General features: G+C 45.3%; 2 protein-coding genes across 7 annotated transcripts in view; both read right to left on the reverse strand.

Annotated features, from left to right (window-relative positions):
• Window positions 1-10,554, reverse strand: part of CDC42 (cell division cycle 42) — a 49,597-nt gene extending 39,043 nt beyond the window's left edge. Inside the window, exons 1-2 of one of the 6 annotated variants that reach the window (XM_069579108.1) lie at window positions 9,547-9,642; window positions 7,008-7,087 (exon numbers count right to left, since the gene is read on the reverse strand). The gene's annotated coding sequence lies outside the window, so the exon portion shown is untranslated. Of the gene's footprint in view, window positions 1-7,007; window positions 7,088-8,642 lie in introns of all 6 variants that reach the window. The other 5 variants (XM_069579109.1, XM_069579106.1, XM_069579107.1 and 2 more) reach the window with 5 other exon arrangements.
• Window positions 10,555-23,181: 12,627 nt separating this feature from the next.
• LOC138434431 (SCAN domain-containing protein 1-like) lies at window positions 23,182-27,473 on the reverse strand. Its single transcript, XM_069579114.1, has 2 exons — window positions 27,385-27,473; window positions 23,182-24,087 (listed from the first exon to the last, which is right to left on the reverse strand). The coding sequence occupies exon 2, from the start codon at window positions 24,053-24,055 to the stop codon at window positions 23,624-23,626; it is 432 nt and encodes a 143-aa protein (XP_069435215.1). The 5' UTR covers window positions 24,056-24,087; window positions 27,385-27,473; the 3' UTR covers window positions 23,182-23,623.
• Between the last annotated feature and the right edge of the window lie 493 nt (window positions 27,474-27,966).

The following is a 27,966-nucleotide window of genomic DNA, read 5'->3' on the forward strand; positions in this document are numbered from 1 at the left end:
AGAGAAACAAAAACAACGAAGGTAAGAGTTGCAAAGACCGAAAAACAACCAGTATATGTGCTAGCCACAAATACGCCTTTTAGAGCACACTTTGCAACCGAAGATAACACCATCAAAGCACAAACTTCTACTTTGATTATGAATTCCATCTATGGAAATTATATACACATACCGCATTTTGAGAAGCTAAGCTCCTATAATGGTATTCCAGATGCATTAATAATACACTTCTTTAAGCAATTATCCTTCTATTAAAAAATAAACTTTTAAATAACAAAAAAAATCAATTTGTTTAATGTCTGTTTTTGAAGACTTCGTATAAAATCAGGTGGAGCAGCACTGGCCACTGACTGAAGACTGACTACAGTAGTTCCCTCTACTTAGAAGGCTCCGGCCTGGACAGCTCATTCAGTCACCTCCCCTACAGGTCTTTGCTCAAATGTCATTCTGAAGTGAGAACTCCTCACTTACCTTACCTTAAACTGCACCACAAGTTCTACAAACCCTGAAACACTCCACTGTACCCTGCCTCCCCTTCTTCATTTTTAGCCACTTATCTCCAACCCACACACTAGTGTGTCAATTTCATGGGGCCAGAGATCTGTTTTGGTCTACTGCATTCACTTCTATCACCAACACCTAGAACTGTCATTTCCAGAGAGCACACAAAGGGTTGCTGAAATCACTAATTAATAAAACAGTATGGGTTAGAGATGAAGCGAATCAAAAAAAAAAACAAAAAACCTTGTTCTTTGAACTAAGAATATACCCATTAGTCGATCCTCTAAGCTCCTAAACCCTCATCTATCACTATCCGGAGAAAAGAAGGGAGAGGGGAACAAAAAAAAAATTTAACTCCCTCTGAAAGACAAGAATCCTATTCCTAAAGCTTAAGTCAAGGCCACAGCCCAAACTAGCTACAGTAGTTACCATCAAACTGTTTAAAAGCCACCCAATATCATTTTGGAGAATAAATATCCTGAATCATCATGAGCAACTGTAGTCTGGGAATGCACAATTCTACTTTTTTTTCTTTTTGTGGCATGGGGGATCTTAATTCCCTGGCCAGGGATCCCCCCACCTTGCATTGGAAGCCCAGAGTCTTACCCACTGGACCACCAGGGAAACTCTACTGAGTTTTAAACTAGCAAAAAAGGATACTTTTCTATAAAACACAAGATCCCTATAAAGAATGCATACCACATGATGTTTCCAACTGTATCACAGTGAAACAGTTAATGTAGCCAATCTTAGGCTCAGTAGCTTTATAATTAAAATGTGCTTCTAATTTTGGAAAAATTCACTCAGATTTAACATCAATTAAAATAGTACACTTAAGGAAACACAGAACTGCCGAAAAATTATTTCCAGAATCTAGGTTTTCACAAAAATCTTTGTTATTGATTAGCAATGGCACCCCACTCCAGTATTCTTGCCTGAAAACTCCCATGGACGGAGGAGCCTGGTAGGCTGCAGTCCATGGGGTCGCTGCGGGTCAGACAAGACTGAGCGACTTCACTTTCACTTTTCACTTTCATGCATTGGAGAAGGAAATGGCAACCCACTGCAGTGTTCTTGACTGGAGAATCCCAGGGACGGGGGAGCCTGGTGTGCTGCCATCTATGGGGTCGCACAGAGTCGGACACGACTGAGGCGACTTAGCAGCAGCAGCTCTATTTTAAAAGCTGTTTCTAAGTCTTACGTTTCTTTTAGAGTGTGTGCTAATATTTGCAAAGAATCACCTCATCTTTGTATTGTTAAAAAAGAACATGAGAGATCTATGTTTTATAAGAGCAGAAATGACACGAATTTCTCAAACTGAAAGTAGCAGAGATAAAAAATTTGATGTCAACAGAAAACAAACTTTTGTATCTTCAACATATATCACATCCAAGACATGAATTGTGATCCTAAAGAAAAATTACCCCACTACCAAAAAATAGTAATTTTCTAAAAAGAACTAAAACAGCCCAACCCGAGTCCTTAACCCTAATCCTGACCCACAAAATCATCTTTCCCCATTCCCCCACCTCTTTTGGTCAACTATCCAACAGTAAGTAAAATGATTTTTTCTATTCCTGGCTCTGAACTAGAACCAAGGACAATTTTTTAGGAGAATACATCTTCATTTCCATGTAATATATGAAACTAGAGGGAAAAAAAAATCAACGTAAAAGATGGTATCTGGGCCAGGTTTTTGTTTTTGTGAGAAGGGAGAAGTGGATTGGGCAGTATGTATGACAAGAAAAAGCAAAAGAAAGATGTCAAATTATAAAATACAAAAGATTACTGCCACAAACTCCTAAAAAACTTGTTTACGTTAACAATTATTTTTTAAACATAAAACTTCTTTGGATCTCAAATAAAGTAGTTTTAAAAATTACATGACTTTCAGAGCTTTTAAAAAATGGCTTTGAAATTACTGCAAGCTTTTCAGAATATTGGAAAATAATAAATACTCAAACTAGGATTACTGATCCAAGAACAAAGAAAACTGGAGACAGAGACTCCATTTCAGAGATTTCCTTTGCAGCCACTAGACAATCACTTTCCCAGTCCCTAATAATGGACTGCAACCCTTCCAATACCTCGCCCGATTTTTAAATTGAGATGGAGCTACACCCCCATGTTGTTACTGTTAAGCTAAGTTGTGTCCAACTCTTTGTAACCCCAGACTGCAACATACCAGGTTCCGCTGTCCTCCAATATCTCCCAGAGTTTGCTCACTCATGTCCATTGAGTGGGTGATGCTATCTAACTATCTCATCCTCTGCTGCCCCCTTCTCCTTTTGGCTTCAATCTTTCCCAGCATTAAGGTCTTTTCCAATGAGTCAGCTCTTCACATCAGATGGCCGAAGTATTGGAGCTTCAGCATCAGTCCTTTCAATGAATACTTAACTCCCCTATCAATACCCCAAAGATGTGTTTTATACATAACATGCCAAGTTCCATCTTAAGGAAGTGCATATTAGCAATTTCTGTACAAAGATCTTGAGCAGCGTTTAGGTTACAGCAAGAATAGATAATCTATGGCCTCTGCTAAAGTCTCTACCTTTCACTTGCCTCAGGAACTTAAAGTGTTTTCCATTTTTCTACCCATAGCAAAGCCACACCAACAGCCCCTGCCTAATGGAGATTAACAAGCCACCAAATACCACTTTCTCCCAGTCCACTTTCTCAAAGGTGGAACTGGGTGTTCCACGGGTTGGGGAGATGGGGCCATCACCAAACAAGTTTAAAAAACACTGAATAAAAACAGATTCTGACAATCTGTGATCAAATGTAAATAACTTCCATGAACCCTTAACAAACTTACATATCATAAATTTCCAAAATGGGGATATATTAAGTAGGGGTTCGAACCCATCCCCATGGAAACCTCTTCCAGCTATTCTGAAACACACTAGAGAATTAACATAGGCATTACTCTTAAAAAAATTTTTTTAATTTATTTATTGGCTACACAGCATGTCACGGGGGATCTCAGCTCCCTAACCAAGGATTGAACCCATACCCCCAGTATTGGAAGGGCAGAGTTCTAACCACTGGACCACCAGAAAAATCCCCACTCTTAAAAACTGAAAGTATCCCTTATCCCCATCTCCACTGATTTATAAATGCTTGAAAGTGAGAGTGAAGTCGCTCAGTGGTGTCCAACTCTTTGTGACCCCATGGACTGCAGCCTACTAGGCTCCTCTGTCCATGACGAACTAATATTTCCTTTGGCCCTTTAAACAAATAAATCACACAACCGAAAATGATTCAAACATTTTCATACTTATATTTTATACTATGTATACTATTTATACACTTCCTGAAACAAATTAGAGTATTAGATACTGATTTAAAGCCCCAGCACTCAACATTCACAGGAACTATCCATTCATTCCTAGTTATCTGAAGAATGAAATTTTATATTTAAAATCTAAGTTTACTTTTGAGTTGTACTGTTATTCTTAAACCTCACAATAAAACTATGGTTTTCTGGCAAAGTAATAAATAATATAGATGGTTTAACTCCACTTCAAAAAATTCTAAAATTGAGCTCCTCTCACCTTCAGCTGTTTTACAAACACTAGAAGCTACAGTGAAGCTGTATTAGGATGAAAATCCTTGAAACCACATATAACAAAGATATCTTTCTTAAGAAACTTGACTCTCGCATCCTATTCCTCTTCATCTGCTTTTAGACAGATTTAAAGTAAACCCAATACCAACAAAAAAATTACAAATATCCTTAAACTGCCTACCAACAAAGTAAATGGATTGTAGCTGAAATCTTGCTCATTTTCTTCTACAAAATTTATCATCTCACAGTCTTTAACACTAATTACAGTATTCTTTATTTAATTCCACCTCCATTTCTCCCTCTGGTTTCATCTGCTCCTCATTTGACCTGTTATCTTCCATCTCTTCTGTTTACACAAGGAGTAACAAAAAGTGATAATCTTTTTAGCTGAAAATGATGGCTGTGGCTTAATATCCAACAGCAGATGGCTTCAAAGTGCCCCTTGGGACACACAGAACGGACACAGGTGTGCCTAAGGCATTGATTCCCAGCTCTCCTGGGGCTGCAGCACCTCCAGCCAGCCAAGAGTAGTCTTATCCTTTTACTCCAGGGTGCCAACTTTTTTTATGTCTCCATTGATTTGAAAAAGGTCACACAACGCTGCTCTAGAGCACACACTGCACAGGGATATTACTGGTGAATCTCTTCTACATCAATCAGTATTAAGAAAAATCAGAAAATGTAATCAAGTCCTTTAAAAACAGCAATAATTTTTTCAGGATGGTAGCTAAATAAGACTAGATTTTAGTTATTAAGATTTTCCCTTGAGACTGGAGATATGGTTTATTTTAGTACCAAAAAAGCAGAAAAATTTTTTTACATTTGATCAGCTAAATGCCAACTTTGTATTTAACCTGTTTTCATAACCAACAATTATGTGAATGATCCTAATCATATGCTCTTCATAACAGCAATTAGTATTCCATAAAAAGTCACTGAGTTCAAATGTGTAACTGAACTCAAGTTCAAGCAGTTCTAAAACTAGAATTTAAGATTAGTTATTACTAAGTGGGTAATGACTCTTTAGAAACTAAACACATTAGTTCCTGATGATGAGCACAGACATGAGGCGATTCTACACAATAGGCAGGAAACTATAACTCAGAGGCTGCTTCAAACTTCAATGAGCATGAAAATCACTTGGAGATCGCATTAAAATATAGATTCTGATTCAGAAGGACTGGAATGGAGCCTGAGATACCTAAGGAGCTCCAAGGTGAGGCTTATGCTGCTAGTTCACAGGACCACATACTTCACACTTGAGAACTTACACCCTTAGCTCTAGACACTGCTTAAGATAATGAACATAAACGTAAAGAAGACACCAATTCCCACTTCATTTAATTTTTATGGTTTCAAGAGATTATCTGGGAGAGGGATGGTTATTAAACTGTTGATGTTTGAGAGAAATGCATGTAAATTCTCAAAAATGGGGGCATTAAGCAAGGCTGTAATAATAGCAAGAGCAAACACCTACAAAGCACTGCTGTGCCCCAGTTAATTGCTTTAAGTACTTCATTTAGAATACTCCTAACAACACTGTGGGGCTTCCCTAATAGCTCAGCAGTGAAGAATCCACCAGCAATGCCCGGGACACGGGTTCATTTCCTGGGTCCTGAATTGGGAACGTTGCCTGGAGAAGGAAATGGCAACCCACTCCAGTGTTTTTGCCTGGGAAATCCCATGGACAGAGGAGCCTACCATAGGGTCGTAAGAGTCGGACACGACTTAGCGCCCAACCACCACCACCACTGTGAGGTAGAAACTACTGCTAGAACTTTTCTATGGAAGGTTAATCCAGTCACAAAGACGTTACTCAGGCTGCATGAAGCTAATAAATGCCAAAGCCAGGATGTGAATCCAAGCAGTCTGATTCCAGAGTCTACACTATTAATCACTATACTTGCAGTGTCTCTCTCAAAACACACAGCAACAGCAAATCAAAATGGCTCACTCTTACAGAAAATGATGCAAGTGTAAAGTGTTAAAGAACAGAATGAGCAACCGAGGTTCTCTTCAGGTGACTGACCACTGACGCTTGGTAAACACCATAACTTGATACGTAGATTTTTGCTGTTAGAAACTGTTCTGGATTTCAGCATAATAGCTAAATATTTTAAGAAAAAAATGTTTCTAATTTTTTCTAATAGGACACCATTTTGGTAGCAAAAATGGGGTTTCACTTCATGGAATGAACAATTTGAGACCAATGTCCCACGGGCAACCAGTAAAGAAGAGTTTTGACATCCAGGACTTATAACAGGAGTGAAGGCCAAAACAACAAGTAATGAAAATTGATTTGCTTTAGCAAAAATATTTTGGAATGAAGGGATGAGTAACTAAAAGTAGAAACGTAAGGGACAAAACTTAACATGACCAAGAATTTTATGCCATTAAATTGAGGAAAAGAAGTCGCATAATTAAGCGACTTTTCAAAACAGAAATTGGGGAAGGAAACACATTAAAGTCTGCACAATTTTTAGGAGAACAAAAACCAGTCATCAGAAAAGATTTTCTAAGCAACTGTTAATTGCTCAGATAGTACACCTGCAGCAAATATAGGCGTAAACAGATGGATATGGTTAAGCAAAAAAATATTAGTAATCATCACTTCAATGAGCCCAAATATGGATATGGCTGACCAAGCACAAAAGTCATCTCAGGAAACAAAGTACATACGCCTGTAGAATATGCAGAAAATGTTGACCCTCAGACATCACAATCATTCATTTGACAAACATTTCTTGAGATACATCATGGTTTGGTACTAGGGATCGGGGTGACCACACCAGGTCAAAAGTCCTGCCTTCATAGATTTACATTCTAGTGGGTGAAATTAACAGACTTGGAAGAGACTACCGAATACTGAAAACCTAGAATGCAACCTTTAATAGAAAACACACAGGTCTATTTATGGGACAGAAGTGAACATACTAACCCCCTCTTCCCCCAGCAGAGGAAGCTCTGTGGCCTTAAGTGTTTCTTGTTAAGCATTCCTTGTCCTCTCAAAAATTGACCCTAAAACGATAAATGCATTTAAAATAAAAAGTACAATTTCACTTTTACTTCCAAGAATGGCTATAAATACTACTCCCAAACAGGCACAGTAAACTGTACTTTGAAGTTTTCCAAATGGAACACATCTTGAATCAAAACATTTTATTAGTGAACCATTTTTAAAGTAACTAGAAATGCTTCTTTAATAAACCATAAAATTAAAACTGGAAAAAGTATCCGAACAAAGAAAATCTTGAAGTTACAAAAAAGTCAAGACGTAGGTTTGGTGGGCTTTAAAAGAATCTCACTGATGTTTCATTTCAGCCCCTGACTACCTTAGGAGACAGGGGAGGACAGGGGAGCCTGGCCACGGGGTTACAGAGTCCTACACGACTTAGCAACTGAACCACCACCACCCTAGGCTGTAACACCTGCCTCGGGTGCCCAAAATATTAAGTTCACCTGAGTACAGATGTTGATTATTACAAACACTTTAAGAGGTTGTGATACCTTTTGGGTCTTGAAAAAATTACTGAGAAAGAGTTCATTTTTAATACTCAATTACCAATCTCCTTGCCTCAGTATAAAAGCTGTAAATCCAAACTATTCTCCCATACTTTTAAAAGGGAAGAAGACAATTGATATTTGTGTATTTAAAGCTCTTAAGTACAGAAGAGTCGAGAAATATGGCAGATAAGTACTTCGATTTTATATTCTTAAAGAGATACATTATAACAAATGTATTTCAGAAGATCCAAGCTCCACACCTATATAATCATCTACCAACACCTACAAACTACCAAAAGCTGCTTTAAATCGACCACTTCTATTAAGTGTTTAACAAGCAATCTGTTCTCTCTATAGAAACGAGAAACAACAAGAAAGTACTTGTTCCAACAAGAACTATCCTTATAACAATGCATTACACAATTGGATCTCATTTGCTTTACAATGCTAATATTTTTCTGTGCTACTGTACCCTGTAGTCAGTGAAGGATATACAATTCAAGACGTGCCTAACATTCTGAAGAATGAATACTGTGATCTCCAAAGTCTGAAAATGTTATTCACTTAAGGTTTGTTTTTTTTTTTGGTTAAAAACCCAAAACTCATTTTAACAAAACTAAAGTGACCAGCAAGCAAAGAACAGGTGTAAAATGAACTCTTTTCACCACACCCTTGCCACAAAAGTGCACGTGAGTCGACTTAGGTACGTACTCTGAATCAATAAGACACACTTATTAAAGTTAAATAATCCGAGAATGTTATTTGGGAACAAAGAAAGGCTTCCACAAATAAATTAACTTCACTCCAATACAGTCACAGGAATCTTTAAAGTTACTGCCCACGCCAAGTGGCTAAAGAAAAGAGTTGTCTTGGCATTAAGATCATCTTGAGATTTCAAACCTCCCTGGCTTTCAGACGCTTATGAGACGGCCAGGATTTCAAAAGATCATCTCTGAATACCAGTAGTTGGGAAACAGGCAGGATATGCCACTGGGTGGCCCCAACAGAGGCTACCAAATGCTGTCTTAATTTAGCGAGCCCCTGACTTGGAGGAGTTAAAAACTCTCACCCCTTATATTGCAATGACGTAATCTTCCCCACTGCATTTCTCTAGGACTTAAAGGGAAAGGGGGGGGGGGGGGTACAAATGAACAAAGAAAAATTTCCCCCTAAAGAGAGGAATCAGGCAAAAGGCAGAACGACAGTTTCGGGAGGTGGTTAGGTTAACTTCCAGCAAGGGAAGCTTCAACTGAAGAGGTGGGGAGGGAGAAGAGTTGGGAGAAGCCAAACGGAAATGGTATTGGGAGGAACTCGACCTAAGGCAGGAATCGAGGAGACGGGAGAAGCGGCGACTGAGCCGCCCCCCACCCCACCCTCCCGGCGCGGGACGAGGCGTCGGGCGGCCGCGCCGCAGAGAGAGGGTGGCGCGCGGCAGGGCCGAGCCGCCCCCCCGGACCGCCCGCTTCCCCGACCGCGCTCGCGGTCCGCTCCCCTCCCCCGCCGCCGGCCGCAAAATGTCCGCGGCGAAGCAGGAAGTCGAAGCCGGGGCGCGCGCTGGGGGCCGGCCGGCCAGCCTGGGAGCCCCGGCCCCGCCAGCCCGCGGGCGCCTGAGAGAGGGTCTGCGGCCCTCACCGCCCCGGCCCGGCCCGGCCGCCCGCCCCGGCGGATGGGGGCGGTGGGCGTCCGCGGGGCCGCGGGGGAGGAGAGCCGGGCGGCCGGGATGGGTGTGACCCTTTCCTTCCGCCGCTGCCCGGTGACAGCCCGGCCGCGCCCTCGCCCCGGCACCTCACGCCCCGGCCGCGCGCTCCGGGCCGAACCCGCGCCCCCCGCCGCCGCCGCCGGGCCCTCCGCGACCCCCTCCCCTCAGTCCCCCTGACAGAACCCGGACCCGCGCCGCGCGAGCCCGGCACCCCTCCCCCCGCGGCGCCCCGCGCCCGCCCCCCGGGGTCCCAGAGCAGGAGGTCCCCGCGGACCGGGAGACGCCAGGGGCCGCGCGGCAGGGGGACGAGGACGGTGTGAGGGGGTAGCCGCTCCCGCGGGGCAACCTCGGGCCCCACACTCACCTCAGCTCCTCCGCCGGGGCGTTGGCAGCACTGCGCGGGGTCTCCTCGGCTGCCGGACAGGGGCACGCGCCTGACGTCAGCACGCAGGCGACGCACGGTTGGGTTATCCGCGGAAATGGGAGGAGCCGGGAGGCGAAAAGAGGCCGAGCGGTTCCGGGCGGGGCCTGAACTCCTCCCCCCGCTCCCTTCAGGCCCCTGGCTCGGGCCGCCTAACGCGCACGCGCCAGTCACCGCGGTCGCTAGTTGGTGGCTGCTCTCTGGACTTCTTTCTACAGTTCTTCTCCTGCATTTGTAATTTATGCTACAAACGATCTCTTGCAAAGCGCTGCCCCTAACATGTCTTTTGATCCTTGCATCCTTAAAAAGTGTTAGCATCCCGATTTTTCAGAGAAGACAGTGGCTACTCAAACGGGCAGTGACTTGCCCGAAACCACACTACAAGTGGGACGGCCTCCTGACTCCCCCAGGCCTGTATTCAGTACGCCTTGGCTTAAGCTGAGCGCCTAAGAATTGATGCTTTTGAACTGTGGTGTTGGAGAAGACTCCTGAGAGTCCCTTGGACTGCAAGGAGATCCAACCAGTCCATCCCAAAGGAAATAAGTCCTGAATATTCATTGGAAGGACTGATTCTGAAGCTGAAACTCCAATACTTTGGCCACCTGATGCGAAGAACTGACTCACTGGAAAAGACCATAGATTGAGGGCAGGAGGAGAAGGGGACAGAAGATGAGATGGTTGGATGGCATCACTGACTCAATGGACATGAGTTTGAGTAAATTCTGGGAGTTGGTGATGGACAAGGAAGCCTGGCGTGCTGCAGTCCATGTGGTTGCAAAGAGTCAGACACGACTGAGCGACTGAACTGAACTGGCTTAAGAGCTGAGGTCGCTTCTCATCTCTGTTTAGACCCTTCTGTCCCTCACTCCAACCACATCTCTTGGTTTAGAGACTTCCTCCCCACCACCGGCACTCACTGCCTCCTCTTCAGCCCTTCTGCTGGCTCTCAGCCTTTCAGTGTCACCGACTTCTGATCTTGCTATCCTCACAGCATCTGTTTATCATCTGTCTTCCTGGCTAGTGTGCAAACTTCAGGAGAGTAGGAACCTTCTCTGTCTTGTTCAGATGTTTCCCAGTGTTACAGGAAAATAGCTTATCTTAGTAATAGCTCCTTTGTTGATGACCACCACAGTTAGTTGGCCAAGAAAAACATTTGTTTCCAATATGTTTAATAGTTAAGAGTTTCTTTTGGACTTTTTAATTACACAAGAAAAATACATTTTTGAGTGTTTACTATAAGTGGCAGGAGGAGAAGGGGACAACAGAGGATGAGATGGTTGGATGGCATCACCGACTCAATGGACGGGGGTTTGGGTGGACTCCGGGAGTTGGTGATGGACAGGAGGCCTGGCGTGCTGCAGTTCATGGGGTTGCAAAGAGTTGGACACGACTAAGTGACTGAACTGAACTGAACAGGTTTGCATGTAATAGTAGCTAATGTAAAATTCACAACCACCCTAGAAGTTAAGAACTACTACCCCCACTTATTTTTTTTTTCAATCAGCCATAATCACCTCTGGGATAAACTTCATAGGCTAGGATAGTGCCACTGCACAAAGTGTACCCCCACTATTGATGCATGAACAGAGGCTCAGACGTGTTAGGGGATTTACCCAAGGTCACCAAGCCAGTCAGTGGCAGAGCTAGCACTTAACCCCAAGAGGCCAGTTGACCTACAAACTACCTAATTGTAGATAGTTGTAGGTAGTATGTTGGTAGTAGGTAGTACCTACATACTACCTAGCAGGTTTATTAAAATGAAATCAGAAGATAAGCTTTAGCTGTTAGTCCTATCCCTAGTGATACCAACTATTAACATTTCAGTGTACACCTTTCCAGATATTCATAGATATATGAATATATATATTCATAGATATATGTATACACATTTATTGTACAAAAACAGATTGTACTCTGCATTTCTCTCTCAAAACTACATTGCAAACATCTTTCCATGTCAAGTAAAGCATCATATACTAAAAAATATAAAGTTTTGTTTTTAATGTGGACCGTTTTTAAAGTCTTTGTTGAGTTTGTTACCATATTGCTTCTGTTTTATGTTTTATTTTTTTTTCCGCCTCAAGGCATGTAGGATCTTAACTCCCCAAAGTGAGAGCGAAGTCGCTCAGTTGTGTCCGACTCTTTGCGACCCAATGGTGTGTAGCCTACCAGGCTCCTCAGTCCATGGGATTTTCCAGGCAAGAATACTGCAGTGGGTCGCCATTTCCTTCTCCAGGGGATCTTCCTGACCCACTGATCGAACCTGGGTCTCCCACATTGCAGGCAGACTCTTTACCCTCTGAGCCACCAGGGAAACCAACTCCCCAACCAGGGATCAAATTCACAACCTCTGCACTGGAAGGCCGAGGTCTAGACAACCAGGGAAGTCCCCATGCATCATTTTTAAAGGCTGCATTTCATTATTCAGGCATTTCTATATTTACCCAATCAATCGCCTACTTTCAAAATTTAGGTTATTTTTGGTTACTGTAAATTTTTGACTGTTTGAAAAATGCATGAGCTTAGCTTCTTAAACTGGAAGGAAAACTGGTTGTTTTCAACCTCCGCACGACCAGTTGGCAGGTGCCCTTTCCTCCATCCCATCTCGCAGTTCCCATCAATGTCCCCAGACAATGTTTGCCCTTTCCGTCAGCAGCAAAATCCTGGTGGGGTGTCACCCAACCCACTTGGTTTTTCCTGCCTTTATCCTGAGGACAAGAACTCACTTAGCACTTTGTTATGCTGTCAGGGCTTTGTCAGAAGAAGCTTCTCCAACATTTAGGTCGTCCCAAAGGCAACAGTGTTACCGAGTCTAGCCCTTCCCTTGCTGTCAGCCCAGACCTCCACCTCCTGGGGGCCCCTCCCCACTGCCCCACTGGCGGCAGCTGCTTCACGTTTGCAGGACGGCCAGCCTGTGGGTTTCCAGTTCTCCTTCCCCTGTGATTACCAGCCCAGTGCCCACTCCTTCTTCCTCTGGTAACAGCATTTCCATTTCTCCTGGGCAGCTCTTCCACCAGTTCTCAACCCCTGTGGCTTGAGAGATGAGTCTCTCCTCAAGTTGCAGGGCCAGACACGTGACGCATGCTTGGCCTATCAGAGCATCTTAGAGGACTCTGGCCACAGCATGCCAGCAGTGGGTACGTGACGCAACGAGAGCCATGAGATCCGATTCTGGGCCTTTGGTCAGAACTGTCCAGTTGCATGAATCCATCTTCTGAGAGCAGCATGTAATCACGGCACTGCTGGTAGCCCTCTTCCCACAGTCAGTCCAGTGACAGCCAGAGAATGAGACCAAGACAGGGAGAACAGAGCGGAGAGACAGGACAGTGAAACCAAGTCTCAGTAGCATGACTGAACCCTTGGATCCAGTCTTCTTCAGTTTGCAATCACATCAGCCAATGAATCCCCTCTCCTGCCTGGGCCAGGTGGGGTAGTTTTCCATTACGAGCAACTTCAAGGCTCTTGATGCACCGTCACTCTGCCACTCCTGACCCCAGCGTCTGCCCCCTGGGGTACTTGCCACCACCCTCTACGTAGATGATTCCCAAATCTCTTCCGTCTCTAACCCCTGCTCACCCCCTTTTCCAAATTTCCAGCTACGCACAAATCTCATCAGCACCACAGAAATCATCTTCCAGTTCCCACGTGCTTCAGGTTCTGCGGTGCCTAGATCGGCTTCGGGGATCCCCAATTTTTTTGCATCGTAGATCCTATGCCCACAAATTAATACCCAGCTTCTAGAGGTTTCCTTTAAGAATCTCTCTTCTAGGACTTGCCTGATGGTTCAGTGGCTAAGATTCTGTGCTTCCACTGCAAAGGGTGCTAGATCGATCCCTGGTCAGGAAACTAAGATCCCACGTGCCATGTGGTGCAGCTAAAAAATTTAAAAAATCAAAAAGAAGCTCTGTTTGAATTCATTTTATACAGCACAGCTTTCATCTTCCTAGGTGTCAGTTCTCATTAAGACACTGCCCAGTTCAGGAAATCCCAGTGCTTTCTCCTCTGTATTCAAAATAAAATTCTAAGTCCTTTAGCCAGGTATTCTCTGTCCCCCATGATCAGGCACCAACTTGCCTTTCCAAAGTTATTTCCCCTTCCCTTCTGTATTAACTCTACAGAGGAACAGAACCAGTAGGAGATTCAATAGATGGATAGACGGATCTACATCTATCAATATATTTATATGCATCTATATTTCCAATTCTACCTAAAGAGACTTATTATACGGAATTGATTCACATGATTACAGAGGCTGGTAAGCCCCAAGATCTGCAAGGTGGGTTGGCAAGCTACAGATGCAGGAACTGGTACAGTTCCCATCCGAGTCTGATGGCCTGAGAACCAGAAGAGCCAATGCTTCCATTGCAGTCTAACAGCCAGCCACTCAAGACCCAAGAAAATTCAACATTTCAGTTTGAGTCCAAAGCCAGGACTTACTTCTTCCTTATTCAAGGGAGGGTTAGCCTTTTTGCTCAGACCTTCAGCTGGTTGGATGATGCCCGTCACATCAGGGAGTGCAATCTGCTTTTCTCAAATGTTAATATCATCCAGAAACCCTCACAGAAACATCCAAAATAATGCTTGACCAAATATCTCAGCACCGTATGGCCCAGTCAAGTTGACATATAAAATTAACCATCACAACTTTCGTCCCACCCCCTTATGCTGCAGTGAGAGTAAGTTACTTAGTATTGTGCACACAGGTGCCGTGATTTCTGGTCTCTTTGTGCTGCTGATGCTGTTTCCCTTGCCAGCAACACCCTTCCTGTTCATCTGTCCTACCTCTCGAGTCCCACTCTCCTTCCCATTATGAACTGCTCCTTTCGTCAACATCGACCTCGTGTCCTTTCCCACTTCTGTAACTAGGCAGATTCACTGGTTCCCTTCTTTGTCTGCCAAACTCTTGTTCTTTTCTTCAAGGACTAACCTAGATCTCAGCTGCGAATGCTTCCCTGACAACTCCACACAGCCAATTATTCCTATTATGCTCTTTTTAAAGCATGCCATATTTGTATCTGCTAAAATGCCATTCGGCCATGAGCAGGCAGGGACCTTAACTTATTCATTTTTGTTTCCTTTTACCTAATTTCCTGGCACTCTGCCGACCTTCAAAAATATTTGAGAAATAATGCATGAATGAGCGTCATCCACCTCTTCCATAAAGCTTGCTCTGCTTCCTGCCACCAAAAGTGGTCCCTGCCTCTTCTAAATTCCCAGAGCACTTATCTGAGGATTTCCCCAGGCCTCACCCTGTTCTGTCATGCTTATCCACACTTTCCCTGCCTGACTGTAAGCTCCCAGGGGCAGGCTCAGTTTGGGGAGCATCTCAGGAGCTTTAAACGTAGTGAGCACTCAAACACTGGTTGAATGAGAGAAGCCTCAACACCACTTTCTCTGACAAATACCAAAGCCTCAAATCCATTACCATCTCCCCAGAGCCTGCCAAGATCCACTGGAGAAGGATCTATGTTAAAGAGGCTCTCTTTTGCGGCCCTCAGTCTTAGGATTTACGTGAGAAAATCCTAATTTAAGACTCTCTGTGTGATTCATAGGTTATAAAACTATTAAGAAAATCAAGGAAGTGATAATTATAAAAATCCAGCTATTGGCTGCCTCTAACTGAGATAGTAATCTGGAAACGATCGAGGTGTGCTGGGCTTGGGGGATGATGTTGACAATGTTCTGTTTCATGACTTGGGTGATGATTACTCGGATGTTTGCTTTATAAGTATTCATTGTACTGTATACTTGTTTTCTGTGCTTTTTCTCACACGTAATATTTCATAAAAAATAAAATTAGAAATAATTAAATAAAACAAAGTCTCACTGTTGTTACTAAAAGGTTGATGTTTTTGTACAAATTCCTATTATTGGAGGATTTCCCCAGTGGTCCAGTGGCTAAGACTCCACACTTCCAATGCAGGAGGCAAAGGTTCGATCCCTGGGCGGGGGCCTAGATCCCACACGGCGCAGCTAGAGCCCACGTGCTGCAGGGAAGACCCGGTGCAGCCAGGCGGGGGCCTAGATCCCACACGGCGCAGCTAGAGCCCACAGGCTGCAGGGAAGACCTGGTGCAGCCAAATAAATAAATAAACTCCTGTCACTGAGACTCAGGCCTTTCCTTCCATTCTGATTTACTGGCTGGTCTTTCCCCCCTCAGGCTGGTCACGGCCCCAGGCCCTGCCCGCAGCCCCATTTTTCTGCTGGGACTGCCACACCTTAAGAGGCCGGAGCAGGCGCCTCCAAGGGGCACCACCCCCTCCCACCCTGTGTGCAGTCCCCTTGGGGCTCAGCCTCTCTCCTCCACTTTGTGCCACATCCTTATGCTTGTCCAGGGACCTGGACCCCTCTTGGAGTCAGAGAAAGGAGAGACACTGACCAAACCTGTTTCCTACCTGCCTTTTCTCTAACTGGCCCAGACTTGCCACCTTCATCACTGTTACACGTCTCTGGTGGAGATAATCTGGGTCACTGAAGAACAGTGGATGAGATGGGATAGGGAAGAGAAGAATCTATAAACTCCTGAGCATCTCCTTCCCCATCTGGTCGGTTTTGGTAAGAGCTCAGAAGCATACGGCACAAAGATTAAATTTCAACTTGAAAATGATCCAAGAATTGCTTGTGTGGCCTAACTGGTCCTGGGCACATTGCTGCCAGTATTCAGCAAGTAGTCGGTGTCCATTATGTACTAGGCACCTTGGCAGCAGAGGTGAACAATATCCCCCCACTTAACTTCAGTAGCTCCTCCTGGCTCCTGCCCATCCTCTGGCCTTCTCCAGATCACGCATTCACTCACTGGGCTCCAGCTACGTGGTCTTCTTTGTTGTTTCTCAGACACATCTGAGCTTCCTGTGCAACGCTCTGAAGCCTGCACTTGCTGGTCTCGCTCCTTCTCTGCATGTACCTGCTCTGTTCCAACTCGCCTCTTCAAGAAGACCTCCTCCCTTCCCCCCGACCCCTGCAGCTTCAGCGGCACCTCACACCCACTCTCACACCACACGGTTTTACTTCTTTCCTAGAGCTGATCACTATCCAGAATGATCTTACCTCTTTATTTTTCTTGTAATCCGTCTCTTTCCATTAAAAAGTAAATGCAAAGATTTCCTTCACCACTGTACCCTCCGTGCTAGAATATAGGGCATACTCATAAAAGACTGTTGCAGAAAATACCATGAATGAAGATACAATTCCCACTTAAAGAACTAAGGTCACACAGTGGAACAAACAATAATCAAGGTAAGTGTTAAGATGGGGGGGGTGTACAAGAATCTGCGGACATAAGAAGAGTATTCACAATAGTTATATGTAATATTTACTAAGCATTTCCTAGTTCCAGCTATTGTTCTTAGTATTTAATATGTATTACCGCATTTGAAATTCATAAGAACTCTAGAAACCATGATCTTCAACAGCAGTGAGGAGTGAAGAGGTCAGTAACCCATGGCCGAAATCACACAGCCGGTAGACAGAAGCTCTGGGATTCAAATCCAGAGCTGACCACAGACTTCCCAAAGGAGGGAGATTTGATCTGAGTCTAGAGGACTTGCACAGACTGGTCAGGCCAGGATAGGGCGTGTCAGCAGAACAGAAGCTTCCTGCTGGAAAGAACAGGCGTGTCCAGGTTCACAGACACAGAAAAGCAGGATGCTAGGGGGACGGACAAATTATAGAGACATGATGCTGGACGTAAGAAACCAGACACAAAAGAGCGCGCCCTGTCTTTGCCCACTAGCTTCAGCAGCACTGCTCTAGGGCGATAGAAAGCATGACAGTTACCTTTCGGAGGGCTGATAACTCGGGAACAGTATGAGGGAGACTTCCAGGGGAGCTAGTTAAATCCTGTATCTTCATCTGAAGGTGGTCAGAGGAGTATGCCCACTTTGGATAAATTCATTGAGTCATGAAATTAAGATCTGTGTGTTTTACAGGATGCCTGTTATATCTAAATCTTAAAAATTAAAGGTCACGACACACTGGCAATGGCCTGTACACTAAAACACTTTTTTTTTTTTAAGAAGTGTAGGCTTTTTTCAACGCTGAGGTCTAATGCCTGGGGATAAGATAAGAAATGAGGAGAGGGGTGGGGAGGAGTGAGAAGATAAAAAGAGGATTTTACATAGAGAAATGAGGAATGAGGAGATGGAGCCCTTTGAGAGATGGGCTCAGGAAGGAAAAGATCAAAGAGACAGCTGAGAAGGAATCACTCGATGAACCTTCCCTTTACCAAGCAGATTCAGCTACGATATAGACTATTTATCACAGAAAGTAGCATATACAGAATGCCTCTGTGCTGCGCAAGGGTGACCCTAGCTGGGAATATGAAACAAGACAGGTGTGGGAACTGGAGCTCAGAGAGGTGACAAGACTTGTCTGAGATCACACACCTTGAAAGGGCGGGAGTTACCTTTGCTAGGAACATCCCATCTGTGCTAAGACAGGGCTCCAAAACACTTAGTTCTGGCCCCAAGTGAAGGCGGAGCTTTGGCCCAGAGGAAGTGAAGGGGAGGCCCTGGCTGCTCTGGTGGTGTTGGTGGCTTCCTGCCCAGAAGACACACCCAGCTTCAAAATCACTATTCTGGGCAGTCAGCTTGTTGCTAGGCACCCAGGGGGCCCTGGAGCTTTCAAACAGAGCCAGCCAAGGGCTGTTTTAACTTCACCTCACTGCAAAATCAGGTGCAAAACGGAGAGGGAAGCCAGCCACCCCAGTGAAGACTGAGTGCAACCTTCCTCTTTTCTTCAGGGGTTTATTTTCACCATCATCTCCATTTTAAACAGGGGCAATAATAATCTCCAATTAAACAATTTATCTCCAATTAAACAGGATTTAATAATCTCACTCCCTCGTTTCCCATGAATTCCAGTCATTTGTGTTCACCAGGAAGGAAGCACCTTAAATCAGGCAGCAATCATGTGTCTTCTACAAAATAAACTATTTCTAGAGGATGTCACTTGCAGGTCATGTCTTGGAGGCCAGGAACAGATTCCCTCTACGTGGGGTTCACAATCTGCTGGGGACACAAACTAGACACTGCATGTGATCCTTAGCACGGGCCTTGGCGCGCTGGGTACACAGTGCATGTTTGCTGAATGAGCAGGGACGCAGAACTAGAGGGAAGGTGTTACAGGAGCGCACAAGAGGGATTCAAATGCTGATTCAAGGCAGAAATCACAGAAGGCTTCGTGAAGGTGACCACTGCTATCTGCGTCATTAACAATGAATAGGAGTAGCCTGGCAAAGACGCGGGAGGCAGAGGGGTGGGACGTTTCAGGCCAAGGGGAAATGGCCAATAAATGCATGGTGGTGGGTGGAAAATGCTTAGCAAAATAGTCAACTCGTTGTCAAGAGAGTTGTATTGAGCTGCCTTTGGAGACTGACCGCACGGGGTGCTCTGAGGAAGGCCAGATGTGCTTGAATTCTCACCACCACGAGTGGGGGACTCTGCCCCACCCCAGCCCCTGGAGTTGGCCTCCTTTCCAGCAACCAGGGACTGGCACCCACTCACTGCTCAGGGTGCAGTTGCCCAACAGATGACATATTTTTCCATGGCTCCAGCCAGTTGCTAGGAATCTCATATTACCTTGTGGTCCGTACACTGGTTTTCACCAGCAGCCATCTGGCTGCTTTTCAGTGACTAGATGAAACTGTGGAACTGGAGTCAAAATAATCACAGAGGGCAAGTCAGACACATGAGACATGTTAGAAATGCTCCCCTCCAGCTCCTCTACATTCTCCCTCCTCTTGCCCCCATCATTCACAGAATTTAAAGCGTTCTTGGATGTCCCTGGTGGTCCGGTGGTTAAGAACCCACCTACCGATGCAGGGAACGCTGGTTTGATGCCTGAACCAGGAAGATTCCACATTCCCTCGGAGCAACTAAGCCCGTGCGCTGTTAACTACTGAGCCTGTGCACCTAGGGCCCATGCTCTGCAAAGCGAAGCCACGGCGATGAGAAGTCGTGCACCTCAACGAAGAGTAACCCCTGCTTGCTACAACTAGAGAAAGGCCACAGGCAGCAATGAAGACCCAGTGCAGCCAAAAAGTAAATAGTAGAAATAAACAGGGTTCTTTAGAATTGGTATCTAGATTGACTCCAGAAATGACAGTGACTGGCAGCGGTGAGAACTACTCTACGGGGTAGAGAAAGCATGGGAAACACCTCTGGAGGAGTCGCGCTAGAGATGGGGAGTGACTGTCTTCCCAAATCTCCACAGGGCCCGAGAAACCCTTGAAGTTGGTTTACTTTTTAGTAACCAGGCAGCGTGACCTCGTGGCAAGGGCATGGGACTAGGGCCAGATGGAATGGAGATCAACTCGAGCTTCTCCTCTTACTGGGTTTGTTTGGGGTAAGGATTTGCATCTACAAGTTCACTTCCATGAGAAAGCGTTGGTACTAGCAGGTTGCTGGGAGATAGTGCTGGGCATTTTACCAGTTCCGATTTGAGTTCTGGCTCTCTCACTTACCTCTGTAAGCCTCACTTGTGCTTTGGAGGTTCACCTCTGTATCTAAACCCCCTGCCCTGCATTTTTTACTGAAAAGTGTAAGGCTAGGTATTAGCCATACAGAATACTATGCAACTGCTTAAAAAAAATTTTTTTTAATAAATCTTTTTATGTTGATAGCAAAAGACTGCTAAGGCTTACTGGGCAAGAAAAATATACAAACATTCATAATGTATTTTGTGTAAATAAAAAAGGATTTATCTGGCAATTCGGCAGTCCAGTGGCTAAGACTCTGTACCTCCACTGCAGGAGCCATGGGTTCAATCCCTGGTCAGGGAACTAAGATCCCATATGCCACACAGCGTGGTCAAAAAAAAAAAAAAGGCAGGGTGATATATGCATATGTGGGCACATACATGTCTATTTGCAAAACTGTTAATGTGAAGACAGCCTTTACATTTTCCTCTTATATCCTTGGACTTTTCTATACACATGCAAATTAATTTTTTTTTACATTAACTGTATACTTTATCTCTGTTATTATTACATCAACTCCACCTCAGATTGTCAGGCATTAGATCCTGAAGGCTGGGAACTCCTCGGGTAGAGGACAAAGCAGACGCCGACCCTGCTTTCAGAGAGCTTACCATGTGCTGGGGAGGCAGAAAGAGGAGAGGAGACACAGGCAGCACAGGACGCTTGTATCTTATAATTTAAAAACACTAACAGGAGTTACCTAGGAAGTGAGAGTATGTACCAGGCTTGTTTTTTTCATACTTTTTGTCAAATGAATCTAAGACATGTTATTTTAGACTGGGCTTCCTGTGCGGCTCAGCTGGTAAAGAATCCACCTGCAATGCAGGAGACCCGGGTTCAATCCCTGGGTTGGGAAGACCCCCTGGAGAAGGGAGAAGCTACCCACTCCAATATTGTGGCCCGGAAAATTCCATGGACTATACAGTCCATGGGGTCGCAAAAAGTGGGACACAACTGCGCGACTTTCACTTTCAAGATAAAGATGAAAAAAGCCAAAGAAATATCTCACACACAGGAGAGTGCTTTACAATTATCCTCCAATAGAAAATTTGAAGGGATAAAAAAAGGAACCACAAACCCCAGTTTACACCAGTCTTCCAACAGCTTCTCAGTCTGATGTTAAGCTTAAGAGACCGTGGACCAAAGTATAATCTGGGACGTGTCTGGATGAAGTCTCCTACTGAAAGTCAGTGGTTCTCAACCAAGGGCAAAGGAGGCATTTTTGGTTGTCACACCTAGCAGATGTTACTCTAATCTAGTGAGCAGAGAAAGATGCTGTTAAACACCCTAGAATCCACAAGACAAGCCCCCACAGAAAGGAATTACCTGGCCCCAAATTGCCAAGGTTGAAAAACCTGTGCTAAGGGATTCAGGAAATCTCGTTTTAAAATCCCACAGATGAAAACATTTGTCTACTTGGAACTCTAGTCCTTTACTTGCATTCTAAATTCTAGGCCATCAAAGCATCTGAGAAACTGGAGCAGGTCAGGAAATTCTTTAACACCTGGAGTTCCTAATCCCTGCAGATTAAAGGAAATACCTTCGGAATGTTTGGAACAAATGGAAGTGCTGAAGATACTATGACACTATCACTGTTACTCCATTGCCAATGTTACATTTTACTTGAGAGCTTAACCCAGTCAATGAAAGAGTTATTTCCCAAATACTGTACGCCCTCCCATCCCCATTGTAAAAGGGATTTACCTTTTGTAAAGGCCTTTACAAAAGGTGTGCCTTCTGTCCAGTGACCTCTGACTCCTACTAAAGTTCAATAAAAATGCCGCTTCCCTGACTTGGCTATTTCTTCTTTAAAAAAAAAAAAAACCACAAAATGTTTTAGTGCTGTCTCAAAATCAGATGCCAAAAAAGGCTAGTTTTACTCCAGCATTTCTAATGATGTATTTTGATGGCTTCTTCCTCTCCTTAGAAACAATAGATTCCCATAAAGTTGGGCTTTATATTACATATTTGAATTTTTTATTTATGGCTGCACTGGGTGTACATTGCTTTGTGAGGGCCTTCTCTAACTGCGGCAAGTGAGGGCTGCTCTTCGTTGCTGTGCAGATTTCTTTGCAGTGGCCTCTCGTGTTGCAGAGCACAGGCTCTAGAGCACAAAGGTTTCAGCACTTGCAGCACATGGGCTCAGCAGTTATGGCACAGGGTCTTAGTTGCTCTCAGGTATGTGGGATCTTCCCCGATCAGGGATCGAACTCGCGTCTCCTGCACTGGCAGGCAGATTCCTAGTCACTGTGCCACCAGGCAATTCCCTGAAATTGGGTTTTATATTTGTGTGTGCTCAGTCATTTCTGACTCTTTGCAACCCTATGGGCTGTAGCCTGCCAGGCTCCTCGGTCCATGGGATTCTCCAGGCTATCTTCCCCACCCAGGGACTGAACCCGTGTCTCCAGCACTGGCAGGCAGATTCTTTACTGCTGCGCCACCTGGGATTCTAGCATCAAGAGTCCCAAAGGCACAGAAGTACTCAACAAACATCAGCAGAATCGAATTCAAGCTCCACAGTGGAGCTAACCACCCCTATCCCAAAAGCCAGGCTGCAGAGGCAGAAAGGTTCCTCAAGACTGGGTCATGCTGGGGAAGGAGCTGCTGTTTCCTCTCTACCTGTCACAACCACAGCTACTGCTGTTTCAGCTGCAAACCAAAGTACAGGACTCGACACACAAAAAGCCAGGATGACCTCTGTTCCAGAAAGAACAGAACCTCAGATGGTTTGGTTCTCTAGCAGGAAGATGAGCTGAGGAAGATAAGGAAATGGACACAGAGCAAATCAAACAGCCCCACCTGAGTTACTTACCTCTTCTGACCTCTTTCCCCCTTCTCAGTTTTGCCGAATTTAGACGCTGACTCTGAAACAAAGGCAGGCCTGTTCCTATTCGCCAGCTCAGCAAATGCCACATAGTTCTTATCTGCAGCTCACATCTACTCCCGATAATTATCCCACCTTTCTCAAATGCTGACAACTAAGAGCCAGACTGGCAAATCACCACAGGACATTTTTATTAAGAATCAAACTTTAATATTTCAAGGACACCCCAAATGAGTTACTGGCAGGGTTACAGAAGCTTCCATTCAAGCCACCACAGCGAGAATCAAGAATATTAAAGTTGAAGCAATCATCTCTTTGGATACATAAAAACTATATATTAAAGCGTGTCACAAAGTGCAAAAAGGGATGCATTCAGCAGAGCAAAAACAAGCAGCAGACTGATTGTCCTTACAAGAGGGCAGGGAAACTCATTTCGGAGTTCGCAGTGCCAGGAAATAGAGCTGCTTCAGGCAAAAAAAAAAAAAAGGTTTTCATTGATTCTTATTACAGCTAGCAAAGGCAAGCTCAAAGAAAATCAAGGTTCAGATTTCTCATCACTGTAGTTGGATTTGCAACAGAGAGCCTTTGGTCACTTCTCATATGTAGGCTGAAAAAGAAGCAGTGAGATTTTAGCCAGTGATTCTGACCCCAGGCTGACACCTCAGTGCCCAAGCTCTGAGCTCCTCAGGGAGGACAGCCTGGAATTGCTCCTGCACCAGCATTTCCACAATCTGCTCCTTCGTGTGAATATCAGGTCGCAGCCACTGTCCAGCAAGCTCTTGGAGATGTCTCAGGACATCCCTGGGGCCAGCTGCATCTTCATAGCGGAACTCCCGGAACCTCTGCCTGGAGGCTGCAGGGTTGAGAGGACTCCTTCGGGGCACGGTCTCCAGGTCATCTTCAGAGTCTTCATCCAGGCTCTCTGGTGGAACCTGGACCTGGGGTGGCGCTATCAGGATGCCTTCTGGCTCCTCAGCCATCCTCTCATTTGATGGTGACCTTATTTCATCATTCTGGACTTCTCCATCTCTTTGCATCTCTGGATACCCTTCAGTCTCCATCCTAAAACTCTGCAAAAGGATTTTTCAGACTCCTAGGCACAAAGAGAAAAGTCAGGCTCAACAAAAACAAATCTTAAAGGATGTTAAAACCTCCCTGATCTCAAGGATCTGGTCCACCAACTAGGAGAGACCTAGGTTCCAACAACTTTTCAATCTTAATAAAGTTATGAGAAATTCCACTTTTGTTTCCTCTTGCTGGATCAATGGACACAGTTGAGAAAGTTTGTCTACAGTTTACCAAAATGTAAGATGTAGTAGATTCTCAAGGCAGAGAGAGTCAAGAATGCTGGCCTTGCTAGCTGGAAAAATCTTTCATCCAGTCCCCCCCCCGCCCCAATACAAACACATGCACATGACTTGTAGGGGGGGGAAGTCTTTAAAATCATGGTTTGCTTCCTCTAACCACTTTTATGGAGTATTTGCTATGCTTAAAAGCAAATTATGAAGAAACGCTAAAATAGAGGGAAAAAATGTCTTCATTTTCATATACTCTGTGGTCTTTTCTATCTCCTCCTGTCTTTTATGATGATGAAAGAATAGTGTTAAAAAAATACTTTAGGAGCTACCCTCAGGGCGGAGTCTATGACAATTTTAAAAAAAGGGAAAAAGCTTTTATATTAAGATCAAGATCCTAAGCTCCCTCAAAGTATGAGGAATTGAACTTGGAAGAATGCTTGTAGCATGGATTTCTGACTCGTTAGATGTTTGAGAGCTCCAGGATTAGCAAACCAGAGGTAGTGGGAGGAAGGGAGATGGAGGGGGTCTGATAGGTAAATCAAACACCTGTGAAAAGCTGGGGGAAAAAAGGTTTTGCTTCATTTAGGCTAGGGCCCAGTCCAAAGAGGGATTATTTACAGGAAAACCACATTCTAGGTTAATTTAAAACAAAAGAAGAGACTTAAGATAACAGTATGAAAGTGAAGTCACTCAGTCGTGTCCCACTCTTTGCGACCCCATGGACTGTAGCCTACCAGGCTCCTCCCTCCATGGGATTCTCCTGGCAAGAGTACTGGAGTGGGTTGCCATTTCCTTCTCCAGGGGATCTTTCCAACCCAGGGATCGAACCAGGGTTTCCCACATTCCAGGCACACACTTTAACCTCTGAGTCACCAGGGAAACCAGATAACAGTATAGAAATGACTCTACTGTCACAGCAGGGATGTCCAATCAAAGATTATAATCCCTATGAAGTCACTTTACACAGATCACTTTTCATTATTACCACCTCCCCCAAGGATCAGTTCTTTCTTATTGTATCAACACTGCAAAAGTGTTGAGATTTAAAATCCTTCCTACATCAAAGAGTCTCAAATCTGTCCTCTAGGTAACAATTTATAGAAGCCAACAATCGTTAACACCGACCAGCTGCCTTGAGTTAAATGGTTCTTGGCTCCTAACACCTCGTCTCTAAACGTTCACTGATTCATTTCCTAGAACTTTTTAAAAAAATATTTATTTGGCTGCACCAGGTCTTACTTGAGGCATGTAGGATCTTTAGTTGCAGCATGGGAACTCCTAGTTATGGCAAGTAGAACCCAGTTCCTTGACCAGGGATTGAACCCAGGCCTCCTACACTGGGAGTACAGTCTTAGCCACAGGACCATCAGGAAAGTCCCTCTAGGAGCTCTGAATTGATTCTAAACTGGGTAGCAGTATTTTTGGAATATATCACTTCCCTTATGATCTGGGTTTCTGTTCAATCAACAGGGTGTTTCTCATGCCTCAAAATAAGTTAACTATCCCAGGGTGATGAGAAGGACAAAAGCAGAATACACCCCAAACTCAGGGGTGCCTTGAATAAAAGGGAAATAGTCAAGGAAAGGTTGAATGAAACACTGTACGAAAGCAAAATCTTGGGAACAGCTTAAGCCATCAACAGGAATGTGGTTAAGATGTTGTTGTATAGTCGTTAAGTTGTGTCCACCTCTTTCAAGACCCCATGGACTGTAGCCCACCAGGCTACTCTGTCCAAGCGATTTCCCAGGCAAGATACTGGAGTCGGCTGCCATTTCCTTCTCCATGGGGTTTTCCCCACCCAGAGACTGAACTTGCGAGTGTCCCTTGCACTGCAGGCAGATTCTTTTACCACTGAGCCACAGGGAAGCCCTTATCAACAGGGAAATGATTAAAGTACTGTCAGCCACTCAGCAGAATACTATGCAGCCTTGGAAGAAATGAAAGAGGCCTGTGAGAGCCGATATGTAAAGTTCTCCATAATATAGCACCCCTCCGCCAGGTGCAGATCAGTACGTAAAGTGTAATCTCATCTGGGGAAATTAGAAGCACATACACGTAAGCATATACGACCCGATGTATCTATAAACAGTACCGGGAAGGTTATCAAAGTTCTTTTACCTCTGACGAGCAGAACAGTGAAAGCGGGAAACATTTTTCTTATACCTTTCTGTACTGTCTTCTTTTTTACTACATCTATGCTACTTTCATGACAACTCAAGAGGGAGAAAACACTTCAGGGTTTCCCCTCCAGCTCGAAACTGGGAGAAAACCCCTAATCCACTTAGGAAAACACCCTTTCACTACTTCTCATTCCCAAACCCGACTTCTAGGAACAGTCTCAACTGTCAACAGGCCAGTTTTCAAAGCTGGCTTTGGAAGATGATGATCAGCTCCATGATTTACCCAGCTTCCAAACCCAATCAGTTTGAGAAGGCCACCTGCCATACAGAATGCTTATCCTCACCAGTCAGTAACTCCAGCTTAGGTAACCCTTATCTCCTATCTGATACTGTGCGTTTCACATTCCCTACGTGATTCTCTTAGCGACTCAGGTTAAACTCTCGGTAAGACTCTCCACCGCCCCAGTAGTCTCCATTTTAACAAGCAGCTTCCACCTCTCCACTTGTTGAATTTTACAGGCCACACGGTCCTCAGTAGCTTTCCGTCATCGAGTCCTGCCCGACAACCCAGTAGGGCCTTTACTGTCATTTCCACTTCACAGATAAACAAACTGAGGCTCGGAGAAAGGGGACTTGCCCAAGGTCACAAGGCTAGGAAGTGGCGGGACCACCCAGCCCAGAAGAAAAATCCCCGGCGTCTCTGCAGGGGCCTGGGTCCGACTCCTCCCACCACCTGGGTGCGGTTCAGACGGCCGAGATCCGGCCGGAAAAGGCCCATCTGGGGAATCCAGAACTGGACGCCCTCCTCTCTGGGACATTTAGCGGGGCCCCAAGGCCACGTCAGGCCGACCAGCCGGCACACCCCACAGGCGAGGGCCTCCCCACTCCCACGGCCGCCGCCCCGGCCGCCCGCTCCCACCCAGCGGTGCGCGGCGGAGGAGGGGGGTGCAGGGGGCGGGGAGGGGCGTTCACCTGCGCAGGTGCCCCTCGGAAGGCCGGGTGAACGGGGGAAGGAGAGGAGCGAAACGCCAAGCCCCGCCACCGGCTCCGGGAAAGGGAAATCAGCTGCTCGGCGCCGAGCTTTGTAGCCCACCGCCGGAACCGGAAGTCGCGCCCCGCCCGGAAGCTGGAAACGGAAGGGGAAACTGGGTTCCAAGGCGGGGGGACGTGGGGAGGCGGGGTCTCTCTAGGCCTTGGCGGTGCCCTGTAGCTCCATGGTCTTAACCCCTGCTGGTCTCTTGGCCTCCCTCGGTCCCCAATCCTCCCGACTGAGCGAAGAGGTGCGTCCGGCCTAGGAGCTCTTCCAGTGCAGGGGAGGCCTTTGCCTTTCTGACCAGCAGTTTTTTGCCCAACAGAATGGAAAGAGGATGCAGCAGGAACTGAGACACTCCTCGAGCCTGCCCGCAGCTGAGTCAGCGCCCCACCCTGAGGTTACACCCTTGATCCTTTGCACCACCCAGAGCAAAGAAACCAAATTGGAGGGCTGGCTGGCTGCTGCTGGGAGACAGTGGTCGGTGTGGCTTCCCGTAGAGCCACTCCAGATGGACAGAGGGC

Source organism: Ovis canadensis, chromosome 2, assembly GCF_042477335.2.
Source record: "Ovis canadensis isolate MfBH-ARS-UI-01 breed Bighorn chromosome 2, ARS-UI_OviCan_v2, whole genome shotgun sequence".
In the NCBI taxonomy this organism is placed as follows: Eukaryota; Metazoa; Chordata; class Mammalia; order Artiodactyla; family Bovidae; genus Ovis; species Ovis canadensis.